Source organism: Halichoerus grypus, chromosome 14 (genome assembly GCF_964656455.1).
Source record: "Halichoerus grypus chromosome 14, mHalGry1.hap1.1, whole genome shotgun sequence".
Classification (NCBI taxonomy): domain Eukaryota; kingdom Metazoa; phylum Chordata; class Mammalia; order Carnivora; family Phocidae; genus Halichoerus; species Halichoerus grypus.
This window is the reverse complement of record NC_135725.1, coordinates 35,432,078-35,452,208: the sequence shown is the minus strand read 5'-3', so window position 1 is coordinate 35,452,208 and position 20,131 is coordinate 35,432,078. Positions and strand designations below refer to the sequence as shown.

At 35.9% G+C, this 20,131-nt stretch overlaps 1 protein-coding gene across 43 annotated transcripts in view; it reads left to right on the top strand.

The window, feature by feature from the left end:
• The window catches only part of PTPRD (protein tyrosine phosphatase receptor type D), a 2,297,676-nt gene that overhangs the window by 1,988,282 nt on the left and 289,263 nt on the right, over positions 1-20,131 (top strand). For all 43 annotated transcript variants that reach the window (XM_078062238.1, XM_078062257.1, XM_078062277.1 and 40 more), the window contains 2 exons: positions 1,759-1,904; positions 5,448-5,589. In XM_078062238.1, coding sequence (XP_077918364.1) covers positions 1,759-1,904; positions 5,448-5,589 — 288 coding nt within the window. The remainder of the gene's footprint in view (positions 1-1,758; positions 1,905-5,447; positions 5,590-20,131) is intronic.

Genomic DNA, 20,131 nt, shown 5'->3' with positions numbered 1-20,131 from the left:
GCTCCATGTCAGGCTCTGTGCTCAGCATGGAGACTGCTTGAGATTCTCTTTCTTCTTCTCCCTCTGCTTCTCCCCACCCTTGTATTCTCTCTCGCAGGCATGCTTACTCTCTCAAATAAATAAGTAAATTAAATCTTAAAAAAAAAAACAGAAACAGGAAAGTGAGACATTTTTTCTCCAAGATGATACATATACATTATGGGAGAGGTGAGATGTGAGTCTGGCCTCCCTAAATCCAGGAAAACCAAGATCAGAGTCAGAACACACCATCAAGCCAGCAGGAGCATCACGTGGGAAACATGAAAACAAGGCAGAGAAAATATGGTGATGAGCAAACAGTGATGAACTTTGTTATTTTCTTCTTTCTTAAAATCTAAGGATTATTTTCAAAATAAATGTTAGCTACAGTTGCTTGAAACCATTTTTCAATAGCATTTAACTGAAAAACAGTAAGAGAGGAAATTTGTAATAGGGATAAGAAAATGAAATGGAAAAGTAAGATGCTTTTGAATTAAAATAATTTAATTGCAACATAACTGCAAAAACTCAAGGATGCGAGAAAAAATGTAAAGAAGTAGGAAAAATAATGAATATACCTTCTCCCCCAAACCACCACTGGTGTTTTGGCACATTTTGTCCCATCTTTTTGGGGGGTGCATTTTTCTTTATTATCTGATAACCCTCATATTGAATTGTGTATGATGTTTTTGTGGCTTATCATTGAATCACAAGTATTTCTCATGTCATATTATAAAAACTTCATCAATATAACATTGACTGTTGTATGATGTTCTCTTATCATGCCATAGTTCATTTCACTGTCAATTCCAATTTTATTTCATATTTAGGGTATATATAATCTTTGCTAAATAAATGGCATAATAGATATCTTTGTGCATAAATACCCATCTTCATTTTACTTAATTCTCATATAATAGATTTCTAGATCTGGAAATGCAAGATGGATAATAAGTAGGTTTTGAAGAGAAAGGATGAATGTTAGGAACATTTTAAGGAAGTAGAGAACATTTAAAAACCCTCTAACTTCTAGCCTTTCATCTTTAGGAGTCTTAAAATCTACATCTTTTTTTTTTTTTTACAGGAATTCCTTTTTTTTTTTTTCCCCCTATGACTTTGGAGGCTTCTTGACTCATCTTTTATGCAAATTATGAAGTTAAGTTTCAAGTAAGGCAGAGCACAATATTTAGGTTAAGGAGTCACTTTACCATTTTACCATATTTCTGTTTCTTGCTAAACCTTCTAATTCAGGGCTATATTTCTTGTCTCTCTAAAATTTCCTAGAATTTCTCTTAAATGTCACTAATTTTAATGGCTTAGCAGCGGCAGGGCTACTTTCTGGCAGTGCCCCGATAATGGCATCAAAGAGCTAAAATTTTACTCACTTTGATTGATGAGCTCATTTTGTTACAGAGGACAAATTGGATTTTTTTTTATACTGGTAATAAAAATTAATGTGTGATGTTGCTTTTCGGATGTTATTGGATCTCTGCCTTAATACAGATTTCAGCAATAAAAGCACTAGCAGATATCTTGACCAGAAAGTTACCTCCCTCCCCTTTAAACTACCCCTAAAAGTAAAAGGTGCTTCTCTAATTTTGTAATCCTGGTGTGTGCATATATATATGTATGTACTGGCCTCAGTGGGGTTGAGGGCTGTGGGGAAAGTGGTGGCAGTGGGGTAGTACTCTGTGTTTCAATTTTCCATCTAATTGTGATGTTTATCTCTGTTTATTTCAGCACCTCCAAGGTTTACAAGAACTCCCGTGGACCAGACAGGGGTCTCTGGCGGAGTTGCCTCTTTCATTTGCCAAGCTACAGGAGACCCAAGACCTAAAATTGTCTGGAACAAAAAAGGAAAGAAAGTCAGCAATCAGAGATTTGAGGTATTAGGTCCATTGTTCTGTTTCTCTGGGGGAAAAATGTATCTGTTGTATCTTTGGTTTGTATATTGCTTGTTTTACTGTGATAGGAAGTGTGCTAATCACTGAGATATGGCCTTCTTTTTGTTGCTTGTGTTGGAAAACTTAGTTCTAAATGGCTTTTTGAAAAGGAATTTGTGGGTTCAGGTGACTGACTTTTGTATTTAATTGTATCAGGCTCAGTGTTCTTGGTATCCATCTGCTAGCCTCATCCTCAGACTGTTTCCCCTTAAGATTGCAATATGGGAGTCTCACATCCTCCCACAACCAAGGCTAGAAGATGAGTGAAAGCTTCCTATGCTCCCAGCTCTTACTGAATTACTTGCTTGTCCCTGGACTAGTGTATAAGGACAACTGGTTGGTACAGGCCAATTAATTTAAGTTAATCAGAATCTACCTCTGTTGCTGGGAAGGAAGTCGGTTCCATCCAACCCTATGGCCCGGAGTGGGGAAGCAATGTTTTCCCATAGGAGATTCAGGTGCCTATTACAAGGAAGAAGGGGAATGGGTACTGGGCAGCAGATGAAGCTGTCCATTGCACCTCACAGCTGTGTTTTACAAGTACCATGAACTAAAATGAGAAATTAGCTCCAGTTGTTGGGCTAAGCATGACTCTGGAAGAACATACCCAACCAGGTTGATATTGCAGTTAAACCTTTGAACAAATTACTCAAGAAAGCTCAGTGACTTGAAGATGATGAAGCATAATTCAGATATTACTTTGAATGTTTTTAAGGAGACTAATGGCTCAGAAATTTGCTCATTTTGGAGGTGAAAAATAGGTAATAAGATATGCAGAGAAAAATTGGAAGAAGCACACAATAACATGCCTGAAATTTAAGACATGAAGAGAATAGCTTGATTCTTAGAGGATACAAAGACCTCCAAACTGCCCCAAAGTGTAAAACTCACTTTCTTTTACCTGAGTTTCTGACATACTTCATAGTCTAATTCATAGCTTGGCAAAATAAAGGCAATTTGTAGTTTAAAGAAATATAGCAAGTACAAAATTCAGAACATTTTTGATTTTACTCATTTTTTACCAGGTTTCACAGAGCAATAAATGGTCCAGATGCCTTATAAAGGGTATAATTAATTACACTGGTAGAAATTTAAATGTAGACTGCAGTTTACAAATTATAAATTTAAAATTATGTTTGTTTGAAAATCAAATACCTACAGTGATTAAACATAAAAAAATCTTAATCATTGAGAAATATTTCCTATATCATGTAGAAAATGATGTGTGTGTGATCTTTAGTACACATTTTTTTTTTTTTTTTTTTTTTTTTAGTTTAAATGAAATCGAATTTTTTTATCAAAGAGAAGTTTGACATCATACTTGCTGGTGACAGTAGGCTCTTGACAAAATCTTGTAACAAAGATTAAAATCTTTAAAAAAAAAAAATCTCTTCTAAAAAAGAAAAAAAAAGATTAAATTGTAATCGTAAACATTTCAAAGCATGAGCTCTGCTCATTACATAATTCCAGATGAGAATCATATAAACACAGCCAAGGAAAATTAGTTATTTTTACATGAAGCATGTATATCAAATAGTGCTGAGTCTTGGGTTGAGAATCTTTAAAATCTGTAATAGTATATATGTATTTTTTTGTTTTGCTAGTTTATAAAGCCTCTGAGAGCTCTAAATGAGACTGATTTTGCTTCTTCTATCTCCAGTGGCAAATACAATGTCTGGCTTAGAGTAAGTAGGGCACAATCAATACTGGCTATTAAATAAGGTTTTCAGATTGGAGATTGCAACACTAGCATGTAATGTGTAGTATAGTGTTTGTTGAAAGATGATAGGTCTAACTCTAGGAAATAGTTCAGAAATGTAAACATACAGTGACACATATCAGTTAGTTGTTAAGGGATAGGTTATAAGCCTTCTCATCACAGGAAGAAAAATTGTTTTCTTTTCTTTTTATTGTACCTATATGAGATGATGGATGTTAATTAAACCTACTGTAGTAGTCATTTCAGAATACAGGTAAATCAAACCATCACGTTATATGCCTTAAACTTTATACAGTGATCTTTGCCAATTATTTCTCAATAAAACTGGAAAAAATCAAAATTTAAATTGGCATTAGGGATATTTAAAACTTTCTCTACATTAAGCTATGAGATGTTTATAAATATATATATTTATAAACATATTTATATATATTTAAATATATATAAATACATATAGATGTTTAATGTTTATAAATTAAATGTTTAAAATATATAGAGATGTTTATAAATATATATATTCAATTATGGTGTACTTGTCAAAGATTCTAGTAACTATGAAACTTTTTCTCCCATGATGCATAGTGGATTCACTCTAAAATATATGCTTAATAGAGTTGAAAATAAATTGTGGTGCATTGAGAAGTGGGACATTTTGGCTGTCTCTGTGAATTTAAAACATAAACAGAATGCAGAAAGGACCTGAAGTGGATATATTTTAAAAACATTCGATCTTTCTTCCATATGTTGACATAAGCCTGTTTACACACAAAACCGGGGATTGAGCATCCCAATAAATGTGTTTACAAGGCATTCTCAATTCATAATTTAGGCACATGGAACTATTAGTCACAGGGAAATGCAAAAAATACCTCACCAAAACCAGAAAGCACAGCATCTCAGTGAGCAGCTGAAAGAGCACAGTATAGTTATAGAAAAGACAGGTAGAGGACTCCACAGTTTCGTACCCATATTTATCAATTTCATCATCATCATCATCATTATCACTTTTTGAAGTAGTACTTGAATTAGCTGACAAATATCTAGTATTGCTAAACTGCTTCAGAGTGTAGTCCATAATGATAGTGAATTCAGGCTTACTCTTTAGGACATTAATTTTCTGCCCGTTGAAGCAAACCTCCGTTTTACAGCAAAAATGCCCTAAAAATGCAGAAAACGCTAAGCTAGAACAAATACCGGAATGATTTATAGCAAAATTAATGTATGCCATCAGTCTCTTGGGTTGTGAAAGCCATCTCGTTGGCTGCCTAAGTATTAGATTTATGCAGTTTCTCTTCATGGTTTGCTCATCTATACTGTTCAGGATGAAACACTTTAATCCAGAAGAGCTGTCTGTGGTGGTATGCATTATGTCTTCACCTTACAGTCCAATTATTGAGTCGATCCACATATGCATACACGCTGTGAGAGAATAATTTGAGAAGGTTATCCATCATAGCAACAAGTCTCTTGCAAAATTAACAGGGTCAAATTGTCCTAGATACACATACTAGAATATTTTCATGAGTAGACCATGGATGGTTTTCAGTAGACTTTGCATTTGTAGTTACATGTCTTTCCCTTTGTTCAGGAGAAGATTCATTAAATTAAACCAGTTATTCTGTTTTACTACGATGTATCAAAATTCAGTCTTAAAATGCTGCTGTGTTTATTCTGAGCCGAAAGACTGGTTCACCACTGTATTAAGGTTTAGCTGAGAGGTAGACAATTGTAACAACACCTGTGACAGCTATTGTTTCCTCTAATAGGTAATAGAGTTTGACGATGGATCTGGATCAGTTCTCAGAATACAACCCTTACGGACTCCGCGGGATGAGGCTATTTATGAATGTGTGGCCTCGAATAATGTGGGAGAAATAAGCGTATCCACCAGACTCACAGTTTTGCGTGGTAAGTACTCAAGTACAAGGGTGTTGCTTGTATCATTGTGGAAATTCTCTATCCCTGGTGTTCTTTTGTAGGACCACTAAAAAGATTAGAGTTGTCATGGCACTTAAATGGGAAATGAATTTAAATACAATGTTTATAAGGGTGAAACTTTTAAACAAAGGGTGGGTGCCTTTTCTCATGGGGCTTGAAGAATGCTATCCAGGAAGAGAAAAGAAAATCTCAGAGAAGTACTAATTTCCAATGCCAAATACCATTATGATTTTTGATAGAGTACCTAGAAAAGAAACAGGACATGCTGGTCTTTTCTTGTTAACATTGCTTGTATACACAAGGTTGTTTGCACCAAGGTGGGCCACTACTTTTTACAGATTACCACAGTTGACACTGATGTTTGCAAAACTAAAGGAACATCTTCTACCTAAAGATGAGTTCCTCATAAATGGAGGAATTGAGAAAAACAAAGGCACCTTACGTCTTTATGTCAAAAAGTATGTTTTTATTTCAGTCTTTTATATTTCTTGAACTAACATCTGTTAAGGCAGAGTGAGTGGAAACAGCCCCCTGCTGTGTTTCCTGCTATGTGGCTTATACAGTTTGACCGAAGTATGAGATGACTTGCCAGATCTCCGATACAATGGGTCTGCTTTCTAGACTTTCTTTAGAGTGGCAGTGCTAGAGAATAAAGGCTGGTGGTTAATAATACTCAGTTGTGTATCTCTGCAGCAACACTTTGTGAAGAGATAGGAATATTGTCCGAATTGGCTACCTAGTACATGACACTCCAGACTAACACTTCTGTGTCTTTATGTCTTTCTCTGTCACGCACACTTTTGTTTGTTCGTTGTGTTTTGCTTTGAACTTCATTTTGCTTGATTCCACCACTTATGAGAATAGACTTTTTTAAGATTAAGGGAAGTGGAAAAAAGGGATCAAAATTGCATTACCACAGAGGAATATAACATGGATTAAGAACATTTGTTCTCCACTCCATTTTTTCCCATTGTGGGATGTATTTACTTTGTATGTTTTACAAAATCAAAAACATTTCCTTCTAGATCTTTGGTAATCTTTGATTATCAAAATCAATTAGTTAATCCAAGAAGCCTAGAAAATGAGATTATTTACTTACACATCTTAAAATATGTTTCAAATATTGTAAATATCTTACCAAGTCTCAGGAGAAATACTGACCAACTGGTTATAGATCTTTTAAATGCATGTAACAGAATGATGCTTAAAAACAAGTAAGTCAGATTTGAGCTACATTTCTGCCCATTATGAGAAGTTACGTTTATATACAAAGTTCTCATCCTCCTATAAAGACGTTGAGATGTTGATAAAATATCTGAAAATAAAACTGAATGCATGATTAGGCTTGCAAACAAGAAAGAAGTTTCCAGGTGTGAAAAACAATGAGAGACTCTCCAGAGAAGGGACAATTTATAATCTCATAACCCAAGATAATACCCAAAAGGACTATATGCTTTAGGGCTGGAGTTTTAGCTCTACAGCAGCACATAGGCCTATATAAAACAAAATGAAAGTAAGAAGAGCTAGATAAGCTTTCTGCATAAAGGTGAGAATTCTAGCACTACTTCTATAGTGCAAGACTCAGGACCTAGAAGCAAACATAAAAACTGGTCAGATACAGTGACTCTCCCAGAGTGTGGAAGAGGCAGCCATGCTCAGCGGGGGGCCTGCTTCTCCCTCTCCCTCTGCTGCTCCCCCTGCTTGTGTTCTCTCGATCTCTCTCTGTCAAATAAATAAATAAAATCTTAAAAAAAAAATGAAGATTTGAAAAGGTGATGGAAAGACTAAAATCTCTCAGGCAAGAATAAGATGGGGGAAAAAGAGCAAATGGGAGTTAGAAGTCAGATTTTAGAACTGGAAGGAGTCTTAGTGACTATGTTTATGAAGACTCTAACATGTACTTCAAACTATATGTACATATATATATATACATATATGTGTTCACATAAACTTAGCAGATCTGAAATTGTAGAATAATTTCTTCAGGTGTTCACATATGAAACAAACTCAGACTCATTTGTTGATCTTCTTTTAAAATTTTAATCTTCATTTCTTCACCTAGTTTAGAACCAATGCTGTTATGTAGGAAGTGTAATACAAAGGTACAATAAAGTAAAATTTACCAAAAACTTTTTTTTTTTCTTTACCTTCTGACTTCCTTGAATTCACCCCTTAAAAGGAAACAATGACAAGTCGTTTGGCTTGATTTAATCTTTATGCATTGATGAAGAGATTAGCAAAAACTTGGGAGGAAAATATTATTTTACTTAGACTTTCACATGGATTTATGTTTTCCTGCCTCCCAGCTGATTAGGGCCCCCCATCTTATCTACTTTTATTCAACAAGCTCCTCTATAAAACAAATACATGTGAGAATTTTAATATCTTGGCTTTCTGTGTGAATAGCTGTCATATGTAAGTACATTTGTATGAAAATTTATGATTCTAGTAAAGATAGTTAACCTTTTTTTTAGAAGACTATGTTTAGCAATTTTGGAAATGTTTCATGAGAAAAACTCAAAGGTATTTTGGATAATGGAAAAGTAGTCTAAACATAACTTAGAATAGTTTTCATACCTCCCTGTGGGATGAAATAAATGGGTTGGGAATTATCTTTGTTCCCTAGGGTTACCTCCTGGTTTAAAATTTCTAAATAACTATTTATAATTCTATTAATAATAGTCTTGACAACATATTCCGATAGTAAAATCACATTCATAGAATATGAACATGGTGCACAGTTAATTAAAATGAATGTGAAGAGTTTCATACTACACTTGATGAGCTTTGTGCCCATTTAAGTTCACTTGCTCTTGCAGATCACCTTGGCAGACACTCAAGCTCTGTGCTCTGCCGTCGGCTGAAACTGCTGCACACCTTCAGTCAGTAGCCCTCATCAGATGCCCATTTCGTCCACATGGCTCATTTACTTTTTCCCTACTTTGCTGACAATGCCAAAAATGTGCCAACTGTCATGATGGGTTTTGTCTAAGTGGACTGGATGGAGATCACTAATTTATTTCATACAGGCTACTAGAGAACCTAATTAATTGGAGATTTAGACATCTGAACTTTGTGGCTAATGCAGAAGACAGTGAAATAATACTCTGACCACCCATGTGCATTAAAGGGAGTATTTCAGGGGAAACCTTCCCTCTGTAGCTAGCTTCAAATTACCCTCACTCTGAAAAACTGTTTTCATAAGGAAGGATAACTACAAGCCCAGGCTGAACATGCCCTGGAATGAGATATTTAGGCAATTACCACTTATACACTGTGTACCATAGTTCATAGAAGAAGTAGTAAGAGAATGGGGAGTTGAATGCAGTACGGCCCCTAGGTCATATTTTAATTTTTTTGGCTGCCCTGCCTGTGGAAACACAAACAAAAACCAGCTCCCTTGTTCTGCAGTACTTGAGGATGCTGATGTGTGTATCTGTCGTACACATGTTTTCCTCTTGAGCAGAACTTTAAGTCAAGGCTTCAGATGTCACTGAGAGGTTATTAAGGGCTGAGACTTGCCTAATTGTAGAATTAGAAGGTTTTTAGATTACAAATGAGGCTTTCAAGGGCACAAGTACGACCAGATAGGGTGCTTTAAGAAGAGGATCATTATCCAAATGGATTTAGTTCTTTCTGAATCTTTGGTTCACTGGTCATCATTTCTTTTTCTTTTTTTTTTTTTTAAGATTTTATTTATTTGACAGCGAGACACAGCGAGAGAGGGAACACAAGCAGGGGAGTGGGAGAGGGAGAAGCAGATTCCCCAAGGAGCAAGGAGCCCAATGCGGGGCTTGATCCCAGATTCCTGGGATCATGACCTGGGAGCCGAAGGCAGACGCTTAACGACTAAGCCACCCAGGCGCCTCACTGATCATAATTTCTTACTGACCAAAGTTTGTCAGGGGGAAGTCTTGTAGTATAAATTTATATAATGATAACTGGGGATGAAAATGTTCTCTCAGTTACATGTTACCAGTCACTGGGAAGGGAAAGTGAGATATTACTAAATTTTGCATCTACTTGTCTGACTATATGTCATGTTTCTTGAATTTAGATATTTTTCAAACAGTATTCAGAAAATACATGTATTATTGTCATCCAAAGCAGCATGTAATACATTCTTTTTTTAAGCTTAGCGGATTATTTTTGGAGACTTGCCCATTCCCGAATAACACTGCCCCCAAAACACCACCAGCACTACCACAACAAAACAGGGTATAATATATAACACTGTTGCTTTTACCTACTTACAGGAAACTAGCTTTTTCACAGAACATATAAAGTAAAATTATTGCCTAAAAAAATAAGCAAATATGAGACAACTTAATTACCTAGTTTTGCAGATGTATTTTATGAAATGATACTTATGTTTACTCCACACAAATGCATCCTAATTTATGAATGGTCACCATCAAGACATAAGACAATATACAAAGTTCCCAAGTCTCGGTCAGGTAATTTGAGTTCTAACTCTGGCTCTGTCCCAAAATAGCTGTGGCATCTTGAGCAAATGTGTTAACTTCCCTACTTCCCTGTTCTTCTTCTTCATTTTTTATTATTATTTTTTTTATCTTCACATGTACAGAGAAGGCAAAGACACTGGACTGGGATCACTGAGATTTCTCTCTAGCTTCCTATGATTCAGTGACATGCCTATTTCAGAAGCCAGTTTTTGCAAGATGGAAAAAATATGCTCCCTGAAGGTGACTGTAACTGAGATAGTAAAACACACAGTGAGCAGTTGGATGAGACAGAGAAGGCATTTCATTGGGAAATGGAGAGAAATGTTTGCATAATATGTCGGTTTCAAAAAATGTAAGCCATTATAGCAGTTGTTAAAAAAAAACAACTTTTACAATCTTTCAGGGAGAAGGCAGTCAATGCTCTCCACCATTGTGCAGTACCCTGTGATCAGAATTAGCATGTTCATTACAGTCTCATTTTATTAATGCCTCTTTTTGAAGATGAACACAGTTGTCCCCGCTGTGAAAATGGTACTTTGCTGTTTATGTTATAAAGTGGTCGCGGCTGGGGATCCAGGCTAGGAACATTAAAGAACAAAGCACAGCTGCTTGACTGTCACACAAAAGGATTTTCATGAAAGACTGAAACAAAAGGAAGGGTGGCCAACACAGGACAAACTTGCTGACAATTATGGTACTGAGTGTCTTATAAACTAGTTGAGTAGTTGGAATAAATTGATAACAACATAATAAAGACTTCTGTGTACTCCACTTCCTTGCTGAAAAGTGGTGGTGGGCAGAGCCATGTGAGTACACAGAACCTTCGGACTTCCAGTAGTGTGATCTTGAGTACTTAAAAATAACTGTTCTTTACATGTTAGTGTTCATCGAGGCAGGAGCCCATGTGCAAAGGTCCATGGGAGACCATTGTAAGGAGAGACATGAAAACTGATAACATTTGGGAAAAGGTGCACTTGTGAGCTGAGGCTTTTTCATGTTTCTTGTGATCAGACATTTAAGGACCATTCTGTTGGTGATGCATGCTGCTTTCTTTGAATCCTTATCACTAGTTTTTCCACACTGGGATTATGTCTTAAAGGGTTCAGAGAGAATGAGTGCACTTGTAAATCATTGCATTTAAGTGAGAACAATTTGTTTTTTCTTTTGGCTTCCTATTATTTTTAACAATTTTAAAATGAATATTAAGTCCTGTGAGTATTTACTATTGATTGGTTATTAATGGCACTGTGGAAATGTTGATCTGGGAGGGAATTTGGTATTTACCAAGCCAAATATCTTATTTTTGATGTAAGAAACCAAGGTCTAGAGAGCTTGAAATGATTTTTTTTCTTGGTCATACCGCTAAGATTTTCTTTGGGTTTCACCCAGTCAGAAATAATCGCTGCTGTATTACACTGTGACAATGTATTCTAGCCCTTAGGTTATTTACTTTTGATGTACTTATAAAAGATATTTTCCTGGAAGAACAATGTTCTTTCAGCTGATCAGCCACAGACAAGTATGACATGAAAGACAACAGTGCTAATGTGCCATGGGTGTGTGAAGTGTGGAAAAGTCCTGCCTTGATGATACATAATGGGAGGGAAGAGACCTCTGAATTGAGGCTTAAAGAATGTAGGATTTTATCAGGCAGAACAAGTGTGAGAAAGTGTTAGGGATAGAGAAAAGCTTCATGAACATAGTTGCATAGGTAAGAAATTGCTAAATATTTGGTGGTAGATACAAGTGGGTTCTCCACAGAAATGGATATATATATATATATATATATATATGATTTATTATATAATATAAATATGATTCATTATAAGGAGATAGCTCATGCTATTAAGAAGGGTTACCATTCCCAAGATCTGCAGGGTGAGTCAGTAAGCTGGAGACCCAGGACAGCTGATGATACTGTGTGAAGGTTAGCAGGCTTGAGACTCAGGAAGAGCCAAGGTTTCAGGATGAGTTTGAAGACAGGAATAAGCTAATGTCCCATTTCAAAAGCAATTAAGCAGGAGGAATTCTCTTACCGGGAGGAGAGTCATCCTTTTTATTCTTTTCAGACCTTCAACTGATTGCATGAGATCCACTCACATTAGGAGAGGCAATCTGCTTTACTGGCTTTATTGATTTAAATGTTAACCTCATCCAAACCCCTTACGGTAACACTCAGAATAAGCTTTGGCCAACTATCTGACCATCTTATGGCCCATTCAAGTTGACACATGAAATTAACCATCACAGGTGGATATAGACAATAGTACCTCAGAATAGAGTAGAAGTAAAAAGGAGTAATAGAAGAAAATGAGGTTGGGACATACTTCATTGGCTAAAGAGAGCAAACTACACAAGCAAGAAATCATGTGACTAAGTTAACATAAACTGTCTCTATATGAGTTGAAATTTGTGAAGGGGTTTGCTAAAATACTTAAAGTAATTTAGCATGCAATTCACAGTCCTTTATGCATAATTGATGTTTATAACTGAAGACTGAATATTTGGTTGACTTTCATTGATAAAATTTGAACAATTAAAAAAAATCACTTTCCTGGCTTTCAAAATTAGTTTTATTTTAAGCTACTAATTAAGATGTAGTTTTAAAAGTTGTGCATGCATAATTTATTGGGATTTAGGGCATACATATACCAAATGCCCCATCTAGGGTTTAATTATCAAAATCCTAATTACATATCTCCTTAAAAGAGCATGTAACTTATTTTATCTTATTAAAAACAAACAATGACTTGTGAATTAATGCCACATTAAACACAAGTATGATGACATGCATCCTAATTTCCTTAATATATTTTATTAAATAACAGGAAGATTTAAAAACTGTCTTATCTATGGTCTTTCTAAATGAAATTGTGTTTTAATTTACATGTCAAAGCTTTCCTTTTTTTTTTGTTTGTATCTTTAAGCTTCTCCTTGATTTTTAAACTTCACCCTTGCATTAAATACATATTTTCGCACAATGGGTTTTTTTCTAACTAATAGATGTAGACCCCAAGTATAGCCCTGTTAATTTTTTTCTCAGGCTTTATGATATGTATGTTCGGATGATGAATTTGATACCAGTTTGGGTTTTCCCAGAAGAGATCCTGCATTTTTTAAAGTATAACACCAAAAGGGCTATTTAAAGAATGAAGCTGTGTATCATGAATGAGACTGGCAAATCAATATTAACAGTTTTCAATGGACATGCGCACCTTTTTTGTTGTTGTTGTTTGTGTGTGTGTTTGTTTAAATCCTTGGATATGCACAGATCTATCATTTATCAGATAACTAGAAAATCAATGATGGTAGAAAACTATTACATAATATGCAATTTTAGGGCCCTTAATAAAGTTAGTTATTAATTATCAATACTTATACATTGTATAGTTAAACCAAAAGTTCTGTTGGGGAGGTATATTTGTGTACATAGATATGTGCATGTGTTTTGTGTGTGTTTTGTACATGCAATGTTTACATATAGTGTATGTATGCCCTGTTTAATTTGCTTCATAGCACTTGCCACTATGTGAAATTATACTCCATTTCTTGAAATTTTTATTTTATGTGCCCCTCCCCCCTTTGCGTATAAGTTCCATTGCGTTTTTCTCTGGCCTAGAAATATTCCTAGGATTTACTAGGCATCCAACAAATATTTGTGGAATGAGTGTATACATATAAAGAAAGGATATATAGATATTGTTGTGTAAACACATACGATGTAGTAAAAGACCATTTGGGCAGTAATTAATCTCACTTTACTTACAAAGGAAGAAATTGATCATTATTCCAATGGCCATTGTAGGATGGAAGGTGAGTTTGAGAAGTAGAAATCCAGGCAGACAGAATGGGAACTACAAAGAGGGTTAGTTGAAACAGAGGGAACTACTATGGAAAGGGAATATTCTTTGTAGCTAGATAGACAAGGGTTCATATCAAGGGTCTACTGTTTCTGACTCTATGGGGTTAGACACATTACATGAGTCCAAACTTGAAGCTCCTCATCTTTAGAGTGGAGGATAATCCTAGCTATGTTTTAGAGCTGTTTTTAGAAATTAATGACATATATGTATAAAGCCTGTGGCACAGTGATCCAAATACAAAAGTTGCTGAAAAATCGTAATTTCCTTCCTTCTCCCTTCATTGTTCATTTGAAGCCGAGCTGTTTGGTTTAGCCCTCTTGCACGCTGTTGAATCTCCAGCACCTAGGACCGTGCCTGGCACACAGTAATTCAATAAATATTCATGAAGTGAATGCATGGCTGTGATGATGGAAAGGGAAGATCAGCTATCCTGGAAAAGAAGTTTGCTATGGCTTATAAAACACTGCTTAGCATAAATGACTGAAAATTGGCTTTGCACATGGAAATAAGGTGATGTGAGAGTCTGAAACCATGCATGTGTCACCAAGTTATTTGGAATGACTGAAGATTAAGTATTAGTGCAATGATCTCTAATATGCAATACCAAGAATTTTAACTTCATTTTTTCCCTCTTACATTTGTGCTTAATGTTGTATTAACACATATTTCCATAGTCTTCAGAATGATTGCACATTGGTACCTAGTATACAATTGCTTGGACTGCCTCTGTCAGACTAGGGTCATACTTAAAATATGACCTCAGTTCTATTACACTGGACTGTCCTAGGTCGCAGAATAGATAAAAACCTATCATTGTTTTTAATGTCCATGAAAATGAGCATCATTAGTTATATATTTTAGAAGAAGTAGGAAAATTTCATACATCACAGTGCCTGGGTGGCGCAGTTGGTTAAACATCCAACTCTTGGTTTCGGCTCAGAGAGGTGAGATTAAGCCTCATGTTGGGCTCTGTGCTCAGCGCAGAGACTGCTTGAGATTATCCCCCTCTCCCTCTGCCCCTCTCCCTGCTTGCTCTCTTTCTCTCAGTCAAATAAAATAAGTAAATAAAGGGATGCCTGGGTGGCTCAGTCGGTTAAGCGTCTGCCTTCGGCTCAGGTCATGATCCCGGGGTCCTGAGACTGAGCCCCGCATTGGGCTCTCTGCTCAGCAGGGAGCCTGCTTCTCCCTCTGCCTGCAGCTCCCCCTGCTTGTGCTCTCTCTCTCTCTGTCAAATAAATAAATAAAATCTTAAAAAAAAATAAATAATATCTAAAAAAAAAAGAAAATCTCATATCATATCAATATTTAAAAAGGTAATAGAAAGGTTTTTGTTTGCTTGGCTTTTGTTTTTGTCTTTTCGATTATCTATGCTACCACCTTTGGTGTAGCAGGTGATAGAAAGCTTGGGTATGAGTTCAGGTTCTGCCAGCAGACAGATCTGAGTTCAAATCCTGACTCCACTATTTGCTCTGTTGCTATGTACACTTTTCTCAACCTCTCTGAGCTTTAGCTTCTTTATTTGTCAAGTGGAGAGAATAAGAAAAATTGCTCCCTAAACCTGAGAGAATGATCACAGATGATGATCTTCATAAAGCTTTTTAGCAAAGTGCTAGGCCCTCAGTAAATGTGAGTCATTGTGGTGAATATCATTATCCTCACCAATATTATTACCACCAGTACTACTATTAAAATTATCAATAAATAATTTTAAATTATTTTGATTAAAGATCACTGCTGTGTGTGTGAAGAATTTTCTGGTGCAGGCAGACCATCTTTCTAAGTCTAGAAAGACACATAATTTTATAGTTGTTAAGTCAGGCTGCCTTGTCCACTAAATAATCCTGTGGTCTAGACGGGTGAGCCACCAACTGACTACTTGGGCTCCACAGAGCCGTTGAAATTTGAATGTCATCCTCTCGTAAGTGATTGAGGAGTGTATTTTAAAGAAAATGAGATAAAGCCTTTCTTTCATCTTAAACAGAGTTATCTTCATGCTTAGACTGGAGGTTTCAAGAGGGCGGGACTTTGTTTTGTTCAAGATTTAGCACACAGTGCCATGCTTGACACGTTATAAATTTTCTGTAAATATTTGTTGATTGAGTGAACAAATGACAAATTTAACAAAGAAGTTTCTAAATATTTTGTTTTCTTCCAGAACTACTTCATTTCAGTTTTATTAAAAACAAAACACAATGAAAAACTCAGCAATAACTGAATATGTTTATGTTGCTTCCGCATTTAGAAAAGGCACAGAATGCATGAGAAGCAATTTGTATTATTCATGAATTTATTCATTTGATGATATGGTTCTCCCTTATCCCAGGGATTGTGTTAAGGGCTGGGAATAAAAAGATGGAGAAGACTTTACTACCACCTGCCTTCAAGGAAGCTACAATATCTTGACGAGAAACCATAATTTTGGTTAAAATGACAAAGCAGTTATAAAATACTGTGGTTGGGAATAATGAAGTCTGTTTTTAGAAGTGTGTTCACAGGAATTCAGCTTACACCTTTCTAAACTAGTACCTGCGTAAAAACTAATGTCTCTTTGAGCATTCCGTCAATATGACAGTAAGGTTTGTTGAAATGTAAGATGTGTTTGACATATGAAGCCTCAACTGACAGAAAAATTAAACTCACCTTTTTTTCTGATGAGTAAAAATGTTCTGAGGGAAAATTATATTTTATTCGTAGCATGATTTGGGGTATACTTTGCTTAGGTTTTGAGAAAATATGATGCAATAAAAAAAACTTAAGTCATTACCTTCAAAGTAATATTCCCATTTGTTTCTCTCCCAACTAATAGTAAAAGGGATTTTTTACTATGGCTGCACTTACCATTTTTTATGACTCCTTTTTGCTCTAGGTGGAGATGACAAAGCATACCTAAATATGAAATGATTTTAATAAAATATCTTAAAACATTTTCCCCTTCAGAAGACTTCATTAAACAAAATTGATTTTCATAATAAAATATTTATTTATTAAAAAAAATGAGAGGTTAGGTGTTTTTACCCCTGAGGAAAAGTCATTAGCATATACTCCAAAATAGGAACATTCTTGGATACGTTGCTTTGGAAGGCCTAACAGCTTGGGTTGGAGCCCTATACGCTACCGTATCTTCTGTTTACACTCTGATTTTATGTATGTCATTATATCTTATGATGACAGATCTGAATTTACAGGTATTGCCAAGCCTGTTGTAAACTGACATCAAGTGCTACCGTTGACTTACTGAGGGGTCCCATTAATCTTTGTGGCAAAGATGCATTAATAAAGTTAGCACTCACTGGCTTAACAGCAAATGGAATTCCCTCATCTCAGCTTACAAACAGATAAATCATCGCCTAGGAGAAAGAGTCCACTCTGACTGAAATTATTTTTCACAATAATTTACCATAAACCCACGACAAAGAACCAAGGAAGATGTTTAATGCTAGCCTGAAGGACTGGGGTTTTGCCCAGAAAGACTGGAGTTTGGGCTAGTCTTGTCCTAGTTCCCTATCAGCATGTTTAAAATGTGGCTCTGATAATTTAAAAAGAAACAAAAAATGTTGACATAGTATGTTTCAAGCAAGCCTGACTATCTACATGCAAACGGCATTGATCAGGCTCAGGGACCATTCTTCTTGTATCCTTCAGTGATAAATCCTTGGTCAAAGACCCTCACCAAACAATCACTGTTTTCTGGTGCCAGAAAATCTATTGGGAATGGTAGAGAAGAAGTAATCTGGCGTGGAGTTGAGGTAGAGACAGATTTATCCCTGTAGCTAAGGAAGCCTCATTGTCAAGGCCCTTGCTTGCACAGTGCCTATCAAAGCCCTGGGAGGGCTCAGGAGTATGTGCAGTTGATTATATGTTTTTTTTTTTTTTTTCTAAAATTTGTGAAAGTAATATTTTTGCTTTCATTTTCAGATAGTAGGTCTCTAAAATTTTATTCAGACATTATAAAATCTAGCTCTGCCAGAGATAAAACCAAGGGAAAGAAGATCTGCATTCTGTTTTACATATAATTGTTTAAAAAAAAGATAGTTGTCCATATGAATGCACGGATGTTAAGTCTAACATGGAAGAGCTAATGTCTTTCCTGACTCACCCTCCATTGATTAGCATGGAATTAAAAGGATTTGGCCAGTGTTTATAATCCTGAGTTCCTAAATTTATGAAGACTATGTTAGCTTTGTTTTCTTCCTCTTCTGTTGAACATACAGTTGTACTCATGCGGTGAGTACAGACTGCTCTCTCCCGGAACAGTGTGACTGTGCAATTTACACAGGGGTTCCATGTACTAACCAGACTTAATCTGGTCACTCTTACTCCTCCATCCTAAAAGGCCGGTCTTCCATTGCTTCTTTCATATGAATATCACCACTGCCACCATCACTGAGGCAAAAATAATCTTTTCTGCAAGACACTATGTATTCCTTATTTTAATATAATCTAGTTCTAACATTTGGTGTCATTACTTACTAAAATTCAGAGAAGTGCAGGAGTGTGGTGGGGGCTGCTTCCTTCAAGGGTTCGTCTCTAAAATGAATATTTAAAAGATCTTCAGATTCCCTTTCTCAATATTGGATGGAGAAAGAAAGAGAAAGAGAGAAAGAAAGAATGGAAGGGAGGAAGGAATGAAGGAAGGAAGGAAGGAAGGAAGGAAAGAAAGAGGGAGGGAGGGAGGGAGGATAGAGAGAAAAGAGAGAGAAAGAGGAAAAAAGAAAGAAAAAGAATACTCCTACAGAATTAATAATCACCAAGCATGCAAGTCAGTTTGGGGATGTCTGAATTTTAGTATGTAGACATTCCCTCTATTAGATCCAGAAAGATCTTTAACCTTGAAAGAGAAGACTGCTAAGAACATGATGGACTACCAAGGGATGGTCCCAATTCACAGGGACCAAAGTTTAAAATTTGCTTGACCAAAATCTCATAGATATTAAATGTAGTTGATTACCAGGTTTTCTGACTCCAAATCCTTTTTTCTGTTCACTGCTTCATGTTGCCCTCTGGTGCTGTATTGCAAAGGGTACAGTTGAATATAAAGTTATATGGATGAGTAAGAGGGATTGATTTTTTTTGGATCCCTAGTACAAGAATGAGAACATGGGACAAATATTTTAATGGTCTGAGAAGGGCCACTGGGTTGGTTGTTTAGGGCCATTTTCTCATCATCCTTGAGTTTCTTCTTAACAAGGGTAGAAAGAGAGCTGTGAGAACATGAAAAGGTGGGGTGGTGTGGAATATAAGGGATGGATGCAAAGAAAATGCATTAAAAAGTGTTCACTTTAAGGAAGATTTAAGGACCCCAAAAGGCTGATTACAGGAGTGCTTCCTAAATGTCTGTCTGAGGTAACCATGGGAAGATAGAAGGTCGGCACTGGTCATGTCAGTTGTTGGAACCGAGTTGACTTTCCCTTTAAAATCTCTGGTTGATGGAGATTACCAAGATCTCTTACTATTAGTCTGATAACCTAACAAGAAAATAGTCCTCCTTCACTAAGAAAATTGTTCAGAGAATCTTTGAGCACCATTCATGACTTTGTAAACAATATGTTTTCATGAAAATCAACAGTCCAGAGTCAGTTTTGTTTGTTCTTCTTGAATATTATCAGTTATTAGAATTGCTGAGCTAATTGGAAAATACCAAGCCCTTTGTATTTAATAGTCTTTATTCAGTCTTTATCAGAGAGTCAGGGGCATGGTAATCTCTTTTTCAGAGCTCAAATATCTTACTGTTACAGGAGAATATTCTCTTTGCTATACCCCACAGAGGGCTATTTTGTGCAGTAAGTGTTCTTTCACTGTCTTGAACAGCAGTTGGTGGAAACTTTACACGTCTTATTGTTGAGGAGGTGACTTTAAATTCTTATTTTAGGCAAAAGCATCTGCAAATTAAGACTACAGAAAGCAGCAGTAAGAAGATCCTCACAGTTCTACTCAGTTGGACAATTCTTCATTACACTGACAGTTTAATTGGGTGTAAAAAGAAATGGCAATTTAAAATCAAGGTCTTTAAGTGGAACAACCTACCAGTTTCAGAGTTAGTATTTAAAAAAAAAAAAAATCAACAAGACTCAAAGAAGGTACATCTTTAGTTCTCTAGTTAGTTATTCCCTATTGAGTATGTTCTGTGCTGACATTGCCCCATCATTTGCCTTTTAATGGCAACTTTTGCAAAAGAGTTTGAAG